This window comes from Aquarana catesbeiana, linkage group LG02, assembly GCF_042186555.1.
Source record: "Aquarana catesbeiana isolate 2022-GZ linkage group LG02, ASM4218655v1, whole genome shotgun sequence".
NCBI lineage: Eukaryota > Metazoa > Chordata > Amphibia > Anura > Ranidae > Aquarana > Aquarana catesbeiana.
In genome coordinates, this window is record NC_133325.1 from 24,620,616 (window position 1) to 24,635,676 (window position 15,061).

Consider the following 15,061-nt stretch of genomic DNA (forward strand, 5'->3'; position numbering starts at 1 on the left):
GTGTTCTCTGTACAGCACTGCGGTATATGTCAGAGCTATATAAATGTAAATTAATAATAATAGTGAGGGGATATTAGAGTGTAAGCTCCTCTGATACAGAGACTGATGTGACTGGCTCAATGATCTCTGTACAGCACTGCAGTATATGTCAGAGCTATAAAAAAAAAAAAAAAAAAGTATAACCATAATAGTATGTGACATTAGAGTGTAAGCTCCTCTGTCTTGCTCAGTGTTCTCTGTACAGCACTGCGGTATATGTCAGCCGTGCCCGCTGTATTCCTCCGGTTGCCTCTCACAGATAGGGTCCTGTCCATGCTATAGTCCTGTGACCTGTGGGAACAGACCCACCTAGGCCTATGTGACAATTAAATTGTAAAGGTTACTGGATTGCGTAAAACTCAGATGAAGAGGTCTATTTATTAAAAAAAAAAAAAAATTGCTGTTACACAAAGGCCTTATTCACGAAGCCGTTGCAAATCATCTCCATAATGTGTCTAAAATGCTTCTTCTCATCAGCTCCATCTAGTGGCACAATGTGGTATTGTCCTGATTGCAAGTTTTTCAGGAAAATTCACCATTAGGGCCACTAGATGGAGCTGAGGATTATAGAAAATAAACATAATGAACACATTACAGGGATAATTTGGAAATGCACAGCATTTTTTTTTTTTATTAATGGACCCTTCAAATCATTAAGTTGACTTGCTAACTTCATATTAATAGCAGAATCTCCTGGATTTAGTAGTTCCTATCCAGTGGCTCCTTGGAAGTTTTGTAGAGCAGTCACATATTACTCCCTCACCCCCAGGTTAGTCTTCCACAGGGACGGTAGCCCACCACATGGGTTTCTAGTGGCTTCCATCCTGGGGTCACTCTTCATCCTCTGACCCATCAGTGGGTTTGTCCTCTGTAGGTTCCTCTTCCCACAGGCTGATCTCCCACTCCATGCGTTTAATGCGTTGGAGGATCTTTCCGGCGCTGGACTCCAGTTCAGCCAGGAGCCGGGCCAGCTTGGTCTGCAGGGACTCCAGGTTGGCCTCCAGCCTCAGCACCTTCTCCTCCATCTCCTGCTGCTTGGCCTCCAGGTCGGCCGCCAGCTTCTCATCCAGCTTCTTCATCTTGAGTAGGATCTCCCGTCCCTTCTCCTCCAGGATGGCTTTGGCGTCGGGGTACACGGTGAGGACTTCCTTCAGGTCCTCCTTCGAGAGGCAGAAGAGGTCGGAGTAGCCGATGCTTTTGATGTTGGCCGTCCTACGGTTCCCGGAGGTGTTACCTGGACAAATGAGGGATATCACTGGTTATCTCTAGGGAGATGATGGGAACACTGGAAGGGGAAGGACAGTTTGTCTTTTCATTAACACTAATCTGCTTATATTTTGACTGCCCTGGTTCCTCCCACCCCCCCTTGTCAACTTGTTAAGGACTTTTTCCATTATATACCATATATTAGACCTAGTGATCTCATCACTGGGCCTCTGTGCTTCTCTATGTAATGCAGGCAGATCATGGCGGGGGGAGGAGCCAGCAGGGTGCTGTACATGGCTTCCTAAAAACATCACAGCACCCTTCCTGAATACTCCCTTTAAGAGCTCTCAGTCCTGATGCAAGCAGTGGGCTGGCTCTTGGGAGGAGTTATGCAAATTCAAATGCCTTGATGGCTGGATGTCAGCCCGGAGGAGTGGACACTGTGTTTGCATGTTGACCATCCTAGATAACACCCACATGTGGTGCTGAGCCTCCATGATCAGAAAAACTGAAAGCCAATGAATGAAAGGGGGCGGGCCAGGGACAGAGAGGCAGGGGAGGAAAGGGTTAGATGATGCTGGACAGGGCCATCTTTAATATCAATTGGACCCCGGGCAAACATTTTCTTGGCCCCCCCCCCCCCCAGTGGCGTCAGCAGGGAAGGGGCTGACGGTGGCTGAAGCCCCGAGTGGGTCCCTAAAAAGCCCCGGGTCTTGGGCAGGCACGGTTCTGTTATTAGCCCTGAGTGCTGCTGCCGAGTGGGGACCGATCTGACCCCGAGCGCCACCGAGTATAATAGCAGGTCCCGTCTTCTGCAGCCTGCAGCACCTGATGGACGTCCCACTGGTTCAATGCGGGGACCGCGGGATGTGTGACGTCCATCATAGGCACTGCAGGCTCCAGAAGGCGGGAATTACAATACGGCCGCCGCTCCACTGTGAGAAGATCCCCACTCGGCGCTCGGGCGGGCGGCTCTCCTCTCATCATCATGGCTCTGGCTGCCTGGACTCTACTGTGTGATGGGCGCGCCGCTGAGCTGCAGGAGGACACCTGAAGTCTGGTCAGGTAGGTCAGTGCAGGTCAGGTAGGTCAGTGTCAAGTAGGTCAGTGTGTGTCAGGTAGGTCAGTGTCAAGTAGGTCAGTGCGGGTCAGGTAGGTCAGTGCGGGTCAGGTGGGTAAGTGTATGTCAAATGTATGTCAGGTAGGTCAGGTAGGTCAGTGCGGGTCAGGTGGGTAAGTGTATGTCAGGTAGGTCAGGTGGGTCATTGTGTGTCAGGTAGGTCAGTATGTTGGGTAGGTCAGTGTGGGTCAGGTAAGTCATTGTATGTCAGTGTCAAGTAGGTCAGTGTATGTCAGGTAGGTCATATAAGTCATTGTGTGTCAGGTAGGTTAGTGTGGGTCAGGTAGGTCAGTGTGGGTCAGTGTCAAGCAGGTCAGTGTGGGTCAGGTAGGTCATTGTATGTCAGGTAGGTCAGTGTATGTCAGTGTCAAGTAGGTCAGTGTGGGTCAGGTAGGTCAGTGTGGGTCAGTGTCAAGTAGGTCAGTGTGGGTCAGGTAGGTCAGTGTCAAGTAGGTCAGTGTGGGTCAGGTAGGTCAGTGTCAAGTAGGTCAGTGCGGGTCAGGTAGGTCATTGTCTGTCAGGTAGGTCATTGTGGGTCAGGTAGGTCAGTGTGGGTCAGGTAGGTCAGTGTGTGTCAGGTAGGTCATTTTGTCTCAGTGTCAAGTAGGTCAGTGTATGTCAGGTAGGTCAGGTAGGTCAGTGCGGGTCAGGTGGGTAAGTGTATGTCAGGTAGGTCAGGTGGGTCATTGTGTGTTAGGTAGGTCAGTATGTTGGGTAGGTACGTGTGGGTCAGGTAAGTCATTGTATGTCAGTGTCAAGTAGGTCAGTGCATGTCAGGTAGGTCAGTGTGGGTCATATAAGTCATTGTGTGTCAGGTAGGTTAGTGTGGGTCAGGTAGGTCAGTGTGGGTCAGTGTCAAGCAGGTCAGTGTGGGTCAGGTAGGTCATTGTATGTCAGGTAGGTCAGTGTATGTCAGTGTCAAGTAGGTCAGTGTGGGTCAGGTAGGTCAGTGTGGGTCAGTGTCAAGTAGGTCAGTGTGGGTCAGGTAGGTCAGTGTGGGTCAGTGTCAAGTAGGTCAGTGTGGGTCAGGTAGGTCAGTGTCAAGTAGGTCAGTGTGGGTCAGGTAGGTCAGTGTCAAGTAGGTCAGTGCGGGTCAGGTAGGTCATTGTGTGTCAGGTAGGTCATTGTGGGTCAGGTAGGTCAGTGTGGGTCAGGTAGGTCAGTGTCAAGTAGGTCAGTGCGGGTCAGGTAGGTCATTGTGTGTCAGGTAGGTCATTGTGGGTCAGGTAGGTCAGTGTGGGTCAGGTAGGTCAGTGTGGGTCAGGTAGGTCATTTTGTCTCAGTGTCAAGTAGGTCAGTGTATGTCAGGTAGGTCAGTGTCAAGTAGGTCAGTGTATGTCAGGTAGGTCAGTGTCAAGTAGGTCAGTGTATGTCAGGTAGGCCAGTGTCATAGGTTAGCGCTCGTCAGGTAGGTACTAACCCCCTGGTTCTGAAGCCCCTGTTTTTTTTGCCACCTAGCAACGCCCCTGGCCCTCCCGAATCCACCTATTAACTATGTGCAGGCTCAAGGGGCAGCTGCTTTGGGCCCCACAACAATGACTGGGCCCGGGGCAGCTGCCCCTTTTGCCCTGAGTACAAGATGGCTCCAGATGCTGGACATTCTCCAGACAGGAAATGAGGTGAGCTCTATCTGAGCAGGTAGGGGGGACCAGGCTGTATTGTGCCGAGGTTCAGGACCTGGCAGGCATGCTGAGATCACAGACTTAGTCCTGTTGGAAGCACAAGAAGCCAATCAGGCATGTTGCAGATCCAAGAGCACGCTGATAGGAGGAGAGAGCAGAGAGATGAGCTCATCAGTCTGCTGCTTCTCATTTTAACTAATTCCAGCCCAATTCTGACGTTTCTCTCCTACATAAAAAAGTGACGGCAGAAAACGACTGGAGTAGTCCATCGAACCTGCTCTTCTTTTTTTTTTTTTTTTTTTTTTTTTACTTTTCTTTGTCTGATGTAAAAATCTTTTTTTTTTTTTGCTAGAAAGTTACTCAGAGCCCCCCAAACATTATTTATATTTTAAGCCCTTGGTAATGGTTGCATTACCATTATGGTAATGGTTGCAATTTTTTTTTATATGTCACACGGTATTTGCACAGCGATTTTTTTTTTTTTTTTTTTTTTTTTTCAAAAAGTACACCTTAAAGGACTAAAAACACAAAATCTAACCCAATTTCTGGTAAAATTTGAAAGATGATGTTGCACCGAGTAAATAGATACCTAACAAAATTTAAAAATTGCGCACACTCGTAGAATGGCGCCAAACTATAGCACTTAAAGAAATCTCCATAGGCGACGCTTTAAAAATTTTACAGGTTACCAGTTTAGAGCTACAGAGGAGGTCTGGTGCTGCAATTATTGCTCTCACTATAATGTTCACGGCGTTACCTCACATGTGTGGTGCCAACACCGTTTACATATGCACATGCAACTTGCGTTTGCTTCTGCGCGCAAAATTGAGGGGGCAGGGGCACTTTAAAAAAAGAAAACTGTATTATTTTTTTATTTTATTTTTTTTTACACTGTCCCTATATTTTATTTTTACATCACTTTTATTCCTATCACAAGAAATGTAAACTTCCCTTGTGATTAAAATAAGTCATGACAGGTCCTCTTTATGGAGACATCTGGGGTCTATAAGACCCCACATCTCTCCTCTACCTTGGAAACGGTGAGATAAAGAAAAAACATTGATCTCTGCTTTCCAGGGAAAAAAAAAAATGGCGGTGCTTACATCTGCCAGAGCCGGAAGTGACATCACTTCCGGCCTCTCAGGATCATAGAGCTGGCCGGAGACCATCCGGTCCTCGGCCAGCATTATGGTAACCCGGCGTCTCCACCAGATCGGATCCCGGACTCCCTGATCGCTCGGGAGAGCCCAGAGAAGCACCAGTGGGCGGCGGGAGGGAGGGGGATGTCCCCTCCCACTGCCTATAAAAGCAATCCAGTAGATAATCAGCCACTAGGATGGCTTTGACATTTTACTGAATCGCCCGCTGGAAAAAAAATAAATAAATAACGGGATGATGTCTGTAGCTGCAGGCATCATTCCGATATCTCCACTTCAAGTCCAGAATTTCATATGATGTCCTAAAGACGGGAAGTGGTTAAATATCCAATCACAGGCTAGGGGGGAGGGATCTGAAGTGTTACTGAACTGCAGCAGAGAAGACTCAGGTCTCCTGCTCTGGATGCCAGAGCTATGTAAAGCTCAGAACTGGATGGACAGATATACATTCTGGAAACCCCATCAAGGAGCTTTCCTTGGGGGTACAATTTTGCTACCGAAATGAAGTCCTGACCTACCTTTGATGTTGAGGATGCTTATCTCTCCGAAGTAGTTTCCTTCCCCGAGGACAGCGAACTGCGTCACTCCATCGTCTGCCACCACCGCCAGCTTCCCCTCCTTGATGATGTACATCTCGCGCCCAATGTCGCCCTTCTTACACACGTACTCCCCGGGGCTGTAGACCTGCGGCTTTAGCCTCAGCACCAGTTCCTCCAGCAGGCCCTTCTCGCAGTTTTGGAAGATCTGCACTTTGCTCAGCGTGGACATGTGGACGCTGACGGCCACCTCCACCCTCAGCTTCTCCGGCAGGTTCATCAAGATCTGGTTCTCGTTGGTCATCTTTTTGTTGATTTGAAGGTGCTGATGCCAGGCGGTGACCTTCTTTCTCACGCTTTTATTGACCTTGTACATCTTCATGTACTGCTTGATCTGGTCGTAATCAGGGTAGAAGGCTTTATCTGCGTCGTTCACGTTGGCCACCACGGAGCTGATGCTCCCCAAGATGGTGGCAAACCCCAGAACGGCAATGAGGAAGTCCGCCGTCATGAATAGGTATTCCTCCTCCTGCATTGGCGCGGGAACGTCCCCCACGGTGGTGAGGATGAGGGTGGAGAAGTAAAAGCTGTAGAGATATTGACGCCCCAGCCTGGCAAACTCCGGGTCGGAGATGTTGGGGTACACCCACTGGTCCTTGCCAAACCCGATATAGCTGGACAGGGCAAAATAAACACAACTGTTCCAGTGGATGACCACAAAGATGTAGGCCATCAGTTTGCAGATCCGGAAAACGTTCGGGTACGGGATTCGAGTCTCTGTGCGATCGAAGGCCTCAAAGAGAGGATGAACGTGAAGGAAGCGATTAATTCGTACGGCGGGAGTATGGATGCCAAACTTGAAGTAAAGGAAGTCAGTTGGAAGCACGGAAAGGATATCCCAACCGAACTTGGAGGAGCTCAGATAGAGCCGAGAAATCTGTTTCTTGTCCCTCACCAGGATCCCTTCTTTCAAAAACCCTAAAGAAGATGAAATGAGTGCCTTGTTAAGAAAGTATTTCGGGACAGATTAAATATCTCTAAATATCTAAAGCCCACCTCCGAGCAAAAAACTCTCCCTTCCTCCCATGCTTGGAGTTCAGCTCTACTTTTGTTACACGCAGATTATATAATACATTAAGGTTGAGTTGATATATGTTTGAATAGCATATATTTTGTATAATACAACAAATATTCTTTTCTTGTATAATTGACCAGATAGTGTGTTCTCCCAACTCCTCCTGAGGAAATGGGCTTCTGTCCCGTGAAACGCGTTGATTCCAATCGAAATACAGTGGCAAGCCAAAAAGGGGCTGAGCCACTGAGAGCAGGACACCAAGTGTACCCAATCCATACTGCACTCTATATAGCACTTATTCCAAACCTAGACTGCCGCTATAACAACCCTATACCACATTATACCAAACCTTTACCGCATCTAAACCACATCTACCTTGCACCTGTGCTGAGAATATACCATACCTATACTGCACCTATACTGCATGCAGGTTAACTGGGAATGTCATTAGGTGCATTAAACGCTCTCAAAAGGCCCCAACAGTGGCCGGCAGAAGAACATCTCAAAGGCCTGCCCCTCCCATAATCATTATTCTACAAGCCCCCTGCCCCCTCTGCTACCATCCTCCTTTTCTTTTCTACAGTGCATACCCAGTCAGTCTAGGACTGGCATTGCCAGATTTTGATTGTCCAAGACAACAGAAGGAGGTGAGAAAATTGTGTAATTCCCTGTTCTAGCTACATAATTTTATCCTTGGTGCATAGGTGTCGAACCTTCTAGTGACTGAAGATGTAAATTGTCAAATCGCCGGGGTAGCGATTTTAAAATGGCATTTTATGTGGATTATAGATGATGCTGAAGGTCTCCGCTCATGTTCAGGTATGGTTGTTTTGAGGTTTACGTATCATGGTATGGGATTACGTAACCAGAACAGGGTGGTTCCACAACTTTCACACCTCTCATCCTGGTCTTGGACAATCGCCATCTGCCTTGACATATTCTATGGTGATCGGGTTAAGGTGTGGGTGCTATCTGTTTGGATATAAAATGTCAGAGTATGTTCCTGACACTCATTAGAAATGAAGTGGTTTGTAGTAGCTACAAAACATTTTCAGTAGGGATGAGTTTGGTCCAAACCCATACCCTGTAGCTTAACGTACACAAAGGGGTGGGGATGCTCCTGACATTGACCTGATTATGGCCACATGGAATGCCCTGGCCACAGCCGTCAGGGCCCTCAGCTTTAGGTCAAACCCTAGCTTATCCCTACTCTTCGACATTGCAGAACAAGTCCAGTTGAAAGTGACCAACTGCTACTAGATGTACCATGACGTGGATCAACAAGAACCTTCATAGGTATATCTAACCAGACTTTTTATTAGATATAAGATAAGAAAATATATTTTTCCTTAATTCTGGAAAACTGGACATAGCATTTTTGTAAGATTTGCAAAACGTCTACACTCCACATAAATATTTTGGGAACCTTTTGTTGGTGAAGATCACTAAAAACTTCAGAGAAAATCCAAACCTGTCTCCACGTGTCAATCTTGCATTGACTGCTTGAGCACGTTGTTGTTGCCCCCGTCCACCCTATGTGACAAAACTACCCCAATAATTAGAACAGCACCTAAAGTTGCTGATGGCACAAGGGGCAAGGATTCTTTCCCCCATTGATTTTCAACGTAAGATACACATTAGATCTCCCAATTTACCTGGTCGCTCAAGTCAACCGGGTTCCGCAGTGAAGCAAACTGCTGCTCCAACCCGGAGCGGACTGGCAACATGAACTGCAAATGTTGGCTTGCCTGACTCAATTTGTTCCCATAAAGTAGGAGCACTTCTAGCCTATGTTTCCTTCCTGTGTCACCCTTAGACAATCTGAGAGTTTTTGTTTATGGAGCACAGGCAGAACATTAAACCAATATACAATGTCACAGCGCTCAGACCTGTATGGAAGTTGATGATGATGTCCAGGATGTAGAGAATATCACACAGGTAGTCCAGGCTCAGCCAGATGCTCAGGTATTCATACTGCAGCTCTGCGAAACAGGACCTGGCGGGAGAAGTACAGAGCGATAGGTATCAGGGCCACTGCAAGGCTACTAAGAGAGTACTTGCTGCTTTTATTTTTAGACAACACAACCAGGCATGAAAGGGACCTTTAAAACACTATATGGTCACACCTTCATAGACACCTGACCACAACACATCTGTAAGCTTGTTGGCCATCCCATTATAAAACCATGGACATTAATATGGAGTGGCTTCCCTCCATTGCAGCTATAAGAGCCTCTACTCTTCTGAATCTTGACACAAGATTTTAGAGTGTCTTTGGGAACTTGTGCCCATTTACGAGGTCAGGTACTGGTGTTGGATGAGAAGACCTGGATCGCCATGAGCATTCCAATTCATCCCAAAGGTGTTCAGTAGGGTTGAGGTCAGGGCTCTTAAGGCCACTCAAGTTCCTCCACATCAACCTAGTCACACCAGGTCTTTATGGAGCTGGCTTTGTACGAAGGGCACAGTCATGGTGGAACAGAAGAAAACGGTCTTCACCAAACTGTTACCACAAGGTTGCAAGAGCATTGCCTACAATGTATTTGTATATTGTAGTAATAACAGTCCACGTCACTGGTTTACAGTGTCTTGAAAAAAGTATTCATGCCCCTTGAAATTTTTCACATTTTGTCACGTTACAACCAAAAACATAAAATGTATTTTACTGGGATTTTATGTGATAGACCAACACAAAGTGGCACATAATTGTGAAGTGGAAGGAAAATTATAAATGGTTTTCCACATTTTTTACAAACAAATGTCTGAAAAACGTGGTGTGCATTTGTATCCAGCCCCCCTTTTAAGGGTAGGGTCTAGATGTTGCTATAGTGAGGGTTGGGAACCCTAAAGTGGAGAGTAGGCAGTTTAAGTGCCTAAGTATCTGCTAGAGGTTCTCAGAGTAGTGAAAGGGGTAGGACGTACAGTAGATAGTGCGGGCCCTGCCAGTTTGGGGCATCTTGAGTAAAAGATAAATAGTCTGTTGGGAGTCCACCTAGAGGTCAGTTGGTCATGGGAAGCAGTGAAAGGATCAAGGCATTCAAAGTTGTAAAATTTGAGACTTCTGCGAGCTTCCTCTCAGGGATGAGGCAAGGAAAGAGGTGCGGGACTAATGGGACTACTCACATCCTTTCATTATGGGATGTAGGACTCTGGCAAACCCCTAAAGGTAAGGGTTGCTCCTTGACTCAGCTCTCATCTCTGCTGTTCTCTGTTTGCAACTAAGGAATGTGCCCTCACCATTGGGATCACTGGAAGGACGTACTGTATATACTGTATGTAAACCAACTGTGTTTCAGTTAAGAGGTAAAGGGCTTTTGTTGGGTCTACTCCTACTTCTCCCAACCTAAAGATGGGAATGTCTTCTAGAAATGAACAGGTGCTGGGTGAAACTGCTATAGGAACCCAATGCTGTAACGTCTGAGGGAGGTATGGACTAAGCCAACTGGGGGTTGTTGGTTAGGCCAGGCTTGGAGCACTTCTGTATTGGTGCTCAGAGAGGATCCCATGCCCATAGCACTACAGTGAATCTCAAGGAGCCAAACTATTCTGAGCAGGAGTTGAAGAATTCTTTCGCTCCTCCACCACATGGCTGTGCAAATGGGGGAGATGCAGCCCATTACATGGCTAAGCCACTAAACAACATACCTCCCAATCAACCAATCGCTCACCACCTCTCATGTGGGACAGTTGCAACTTACTTCCTCTAGGCCAGAACAGGAGATCACATGCAACCATCTTGAGGGTTTCCTCCAGGGAGGGGAGATTCCTTCACCATTCCAACCCCTTTAAAAGCTTAACATTTTAGTTTGTATAGAGGAGGGGAGAGTTTTTTTTTGTCATTTGGTCAACATTATTGTCCAAATCTACCCATGTGGACATATTAGGTCAATGATGTAATTGGCATCCCCAACTATTTGATATGTTTGCAGAGAATTTCATGGTCACAGCTGATTGGGCCGGTAGCTTGCTATCGTGTGACAATTTCCCGCAGGTTTGAGTCTAGTTCATCCTTGCTTGTGACCAGTACAAGGTATGGACAGTGACAGGGGTGTTGGTTAGGCCAGGTTTGGTGCCATGTTGGGTGTTCTCCGATAGGCAAGGGTGGCTGGAAACCTGGCAGGTTCCATGTTTGGAGTACCCTGGAGGGCTGGCTGATTGTAGGAAGGTAAAAATGAAGAAAAAAGAAAAAAAAAGAAGTCTAAAAGCAGAGGCACGCCCCCCCACCGGTCACATTACATAACACCCTTTTCTCAAGTTAAGTTCCATCCTGGGGTCAGTGCCCTGAAAGTTTGTCATCCACCTCCACCTGTACCTCCTTTTTGCATTGGTGCCGCCCAGCTATTATATACTGCATCATTAACTTCTGAGCTTAGACCAGTGGCTCTATGTTTAGTGGAATCAGGATTTCTGGGATGGCTTTCTGTTCATTATTTTTATATTTTGACAAAGCTCTTGTAAATGTCGGGTGGCTATTGTCCATTGGCTCTGCAATGAGCTTGTCATTACCTGCAAATGATGATGACCCAGTTGTAGGTGACCGGAAAGACCATGATGTTGAGCCAGGCATAGTACAAGTCTCTGGAAGGGTCCAGAATAAAGGAGCGCTTCTTGGTGCTGGAGGGAAAACAGAGAAGGTCAGGGATTTCCCCATATATGGTACAATTATCCCACCCTTCCCCCATATTTGCCACAGACAGGAGTATGTATCCACTGAGAGAAGACAATCCAGGTGATCCCAGGAGCACACTCATGGAAGAGAGGAACCAGAGGGTACTGACCATGAAGAGTAGCTGACAACTTAGGAGTGTGTCAGAGGTTGGCACAGGGTGCCCTAGGATGCTCTGGAGGGTACCGGAGTTAGGGGATGACAGGGGTGCACTAAGATTACAAAGTGACACAGGAGGCTCTGAGATGCGCTGGAGTCACGAGCTGACATAGGTTGCTCCAATGTGCACAGGCGATCAATGAGGTGACACAGGATACTCTGGGGTGCACTGGAACTAGATGACTCGGGGTGCTCTGGGATACACAGGGGCCACTAGATGACACAGGGTGCTCAGGAGCCATTAGATGATACCGGGTGCTCTGGGGTGCACAGGGGCCACTAGATGACACAGGGTGCTCTGGAGCCACTAGATGACACAGGGTGCTCTGGAGCCACTAGATGACACAGGGTGCTCAGGGGTGCTCTGGAGCCACTAGATGACACAGGGTGCTCTGGAGCCACTAGATGACACAGGGTGCTCTGGAGCCACTAGATGACACAGGGTGCTCTGGAGCCACTAGATGACACAGGGTGCTCTGGAGCCACTAGATGACACAGGGTGCTCTGGAGCCACTAGATGACACAGGGTGCTCTGGGGTGCACAGGAGACACTAGATGACACAGGGTGCTCTGGGGTGCACAGGAGACACTAGATGACACAGGGTGCTCTGGGGTGCACAGGAGACACTAGATGACACAGGGTGCTCTGGAGCCACTAGATGACACAGGGTGCTCTGGGGTGCACAGGAGACACTAGATGACACAGGGTGCTCTGAGGTGCACAGGAGACACTAGATGACACAGGGTGCTCTGAGGTGCACAGGAGACACTAGATGACACAGGGTGCTCTGGGGTGCACAGGAGACACTAGATGACACAGGGTGCTATGGGGTGCACAGGAGACACTAGATGACACAGGGTGCTATGGGGTGCACAGGAGACACTAGATGACACAGGGTGCTATGGGGTGCACAGGAGACACTAGATGACACAGGGTGCTCTGGGGTACACAGGGGCCACGAGATGACACAGGGTGCTTAGGAGACACTAGATGACACAGGGTGCTCTGGGGTACACAGGGGCCACTAGATGACACAGGGTGCTCAGGGGTGCACAGGAGACACTAGATGACACAGGGTGCTCAGGGGTGCTCTGGAGCCACTAGATGACACAGGGTGCTCTGGAGCCACTAGATGACACAGGGTGCTCTGGAGCCACTAGATGACACAGGGTGCTCTGGAGCCACTAGATGACACAGGGTGCTCTGGAGCCACTAGATGACACAGGGTGCTCTGGAGCCACTAGATGACACAGGGTGCTCTGGAGCCACTAGATGACACAGGGTGCTCTGGGGTGCTCAGGAGACACTAGATGACACAGGGTGCTCTGGGGTGCACAGGAGACACTAGATGACATAGTGTGCTCTGGAGCCACTAGATGACACAGGGTGCTCTGGGGTGCACAGGGGGCACTAGATGGCACAGGGTGCTCTGGGGTGCTCAGGAGACACTAGATGGCACAGGGTGCTCAGGGGTGCACAGGAGACACAGATGACATAGTGTGCTCAGGAGCCACTAGATGACACAGGGTGCTCTGGGGTACACAGGGGCCACTAGATGACACAGGGTGCTCAGGGGTGCACAGGAGCCACTAGATGACACAGGGTGCTCTGGAGCCACTAGATGACACAGGGTGCTCTGGAGCCACTAGATGACACAGGGTGCTCTGGAGCCACTAGATGACACAGGGTGCTCTGGAGCCACTAGATGACACAGGGTGCTCTGGAGCCACTAGATGACACAGGGTGCTCTGGAGCCACTAGATGACACAGGGTGCTCTGGGGTGCACAGGAGACACTAGATGACACAGGGTGCTCTGGGGTGCTCAGGAGACACTAGATGACACAGGTGCTCTGGGGTGCACAGGAGACACTAGATGACATAGTGTGCTCTGGAGCCACTAGATGACACAGGGTGCTCTGGGGTACACAGGGGCCACTAGATGACACAGGGTGCTCAGGGGTGCACAGGAGCCACTAGATGACACAGGGTGCTCTGGAGCCACTAGATGACACAGGGTGCTCTGGAGCCACTAGATGACACAGGGTGCTCTGGGGTGCACAGGAGACACTAGATGACACAGGGTGCTCTGGGGTGCACAGGAGACACTAGATGACACAGGGTGCTCTGGGGTGCACAGGAGACACTAGATGACACAGGGTGCTCTGGGGTGCACAGGAGACACTAGATGACACAGGTTGCTCTGGGGTGCACAGGAGACACTAGATGACACAGGTGCTCTGGGGTACACAGGGGCCACTAGATGACACAGGGGGCTCAGGGGTGCACAGGGGCCACTAGATGACACAGGGGGCTCAGGGGTGCACAGGAGCCACTAGATGACACAGGGTGCTCAGGGCTGCAGGACCAGTACAATGGGGGCCAGAAGGCACACATGCCCCAGGCGCAGTGCTTCATTGTGGAGGTGGACAACACACCAAAATGTCCGAAAACCTGATAGACATGTGCGCCGTCAATAAATTTGTTTCGTTTCGTATTAGCCGTTAATTCGTATTTCGTAATTCTTATTTTGTCCGATTCTGAATCTCCCATCGACTACCAGTACCAGTCTCCCACTCCCATATTAAAAAAGGTAATTTTCCCAACCCTCACTCAGCAGCAGAAGAAAACCTCTGATTGGTTAACAAAACACCAGTCACGTTTCCGTTGTAACGGAATTTGGATCCGAAATTTGTCAACGAAATTTCGTATACAATTCGGAAGCATAGAAATTCAAATTTCGGATGCTTCCGAATGAACGAATTTTCTAAAATTCATACGAGTGTTTGATTCGTACGAAACGAACTGCACATGTCTAAAACTTGAACGTGTCACTAAGCTTGTAGTGAGACACACCACAATTCACTTTAGTGCATGTAAATGGGCCCCCAGGGGCCACCTCTTGAATGACATTGGTAAAATTTTGGTGAAGGACTATTCCCTGCCTCCATACCTGGGATTCTCAGTGTTCTCCAGAGGTTTGGTCCAGGCTGTGATCTCTTCCTTCTCCATTTTGGCCTCTTTTTTCATCCTCTCCCCTCGATGGGACATCATCTGGGTCAGGGTGTTCATGGTGGCGGTAAGTCCCCCTGACCCCCCAACACGGCTGTAGATGATATCTCAGGGCTGTGATACCTGCGTGTGTATCACTCCTTGGTAACGTAATCCGGCTGAGAGTCAGCCGACCCCCCCTGGGACATGAGATACACACCTGATGCCGGAAACATGCTGATTATCAGTGCTCACAGCCCCGCCCCCTCACCTGTTCATTAACACCTGAACACTGCACACCTGGAGACATTGTATCCAATCCGAAATATAGAATATGAACACCTGAACACTGTACACCTGGAGACATTGTATCCAATCCAAAATATAGAACATTAATACCTGAACACTGTACACCTGGAGACATTGTATCCAATCCGAAATATAGAACATTAATACCTGAACACTGTACACCTGGAGACATTGTATCCAAT

General features: G+C 48.6%; 1 protein-coding gene across 1 annotated transcript; it reads right to left on the reverse strand.

The window, feature by feature from the left end:
• Positions 1 to 228: 228 nt before the first annotated feature.
• On the reverse strand, positions 229 to 14,651 carry CNGA4 (cyclic nucleotide gated channel subunit alpha 4). Its single transcript, XM_073617723.1, has 5 exons — positions 14,533 to 14,651; positions 11,262 to 11,369; positions 8,645 to 8,751; positions 5,663 to 6,658; positions 229 to 1,273 (listed from the first exon to the last, which is right to left on the reverse strand). Exons 1-5 carry the CDS (start codon positions 14,649 to 14,651, stop codon positions 870 to 872), a joined length of 1,734 nt encoding a protein of 577 aa, XP_073473824.1. The 3' UTR covers positions 229 to 869.
• Between the last annotated feature and the right edge of the window lie 410 nt (positions 14,652 to 15,061).